This window comes from Anneissia japonica, unplaced genomic scaffold, assembly GCF_011630105.1.
Source record: "Anneissia japonica isolate Jap-2015-1 unplaced genomic scaffold, ASM1163010v1 scaffold286044_len963_cov303_single, whole genome shotgun sequence".
NCBI classification, from domain to species: domain Eukaryota; kingdom Metazoa; phylum Echinodermata; class Crinoidea; order Comatulida; family Comatulidae; genus Anneissia; species Anneissia japonica.
The window spans coordinates 1-963 of record NW_022748708.1 but is presented as its reverse complement, the minus strand read 5'-3'; the positions used below and the strand labels follow the sequence as shown (position 1 = coordinate 963).

Genomic DNA, 963 nt, shown 5'->3' with positions numbered 1-963 from the left:
AATGTATATAATTATGCCCCGTTTCTGGCCACTCCCTGTCGCAGTTACAACAATCAAGAATTTTAGTTACCTGTATAAAGGCCTTTTGTAATGAATACAACTTCTCATCAAAAAGGAAACTGATGAACAAATTAATGGATGGATGGTTGATGGAGGTGTTTTGAAGGCTGACTGTTAACTTGAATGTTGGGCCAATGCCTTGCACCTTTAATTTGAAAACAAATATTAAGTATTTTTTATTACTTTCAAAATAAATTTATTATTATTATTATTATTATTATTATTTATTCAATTTAACATAAATATTATTATGATCATTTAACAGCGAACACAAAATGATCAATTAAAAAAAAAAATTGTTTGATAAGAATCTAAATGAGATTGTTGTTAACATGACCCAATTTCGCACAATAAAGTAGTTTACCTAATCATTGGTTTAGCAAGTTGAACACTGAGTAGCTGAATTAAAGCTTATGAATGAGATCATGATGTTAGTCGAAGATCATCATCTTAGCTTGGGCCACACTAACAACTGCTTAACAATAATAATAATAATCTCTTTATTTATACACAGCAAAACCCAAATTCAACATAGAAAAATACAATATCAAAAAAGAAATTGTGAAATGTTGTTCTTCCTTGAGTCCGTGGTTCATTAATTAATAAAAACCAAAAAAATCAACAACAACAACAATAATTATATAATAATTAAAATATTAACAATATTATCGTCACTAATATTATTATCAATAATAATAATAATAATAATAATAATGTGATTTTTATGCACAATACTTGCATATACTCACCTGAGCAGACAGCTTAAGCGGCTCAGCGGGGTTAGATGAGATTGGACTCATGCTATTATCAAGAGACTTCATGAAGGCTCGGGCTGTCGCTAGTTTCATACGGTACAAATCATGCTGGAACGTCCGGTGCATAACTGTAAAGAAAAACAAAGTT

General features: G+C 29.7%; 1 protein-coding gene across 1 annotated transcript; it reads right to left on the bottom strand.

Moving 5' to 3' along the window:
- Positions 1-70: 70 nt before the first annotated feature.
- On the bottom strand, positions 71-941 carry LOC117120929 (Bardet-Biedl syndrome 1 protein-like; the record flags this gene model as incomplete). Its single annotated transcript, XM_033266030.1, has 2 exons — positions 810-941; positions 71-205 (listed from the first exon to the last, which is right to left on the bottom strand). Coding segments are annotated over exons 1-2 (267 nt in total), but the record flags the coding sequence as incomplete, so codon positions are not given.
- Between the last annotated feature and the right edge of the window lie 22 nt (positions 942-963).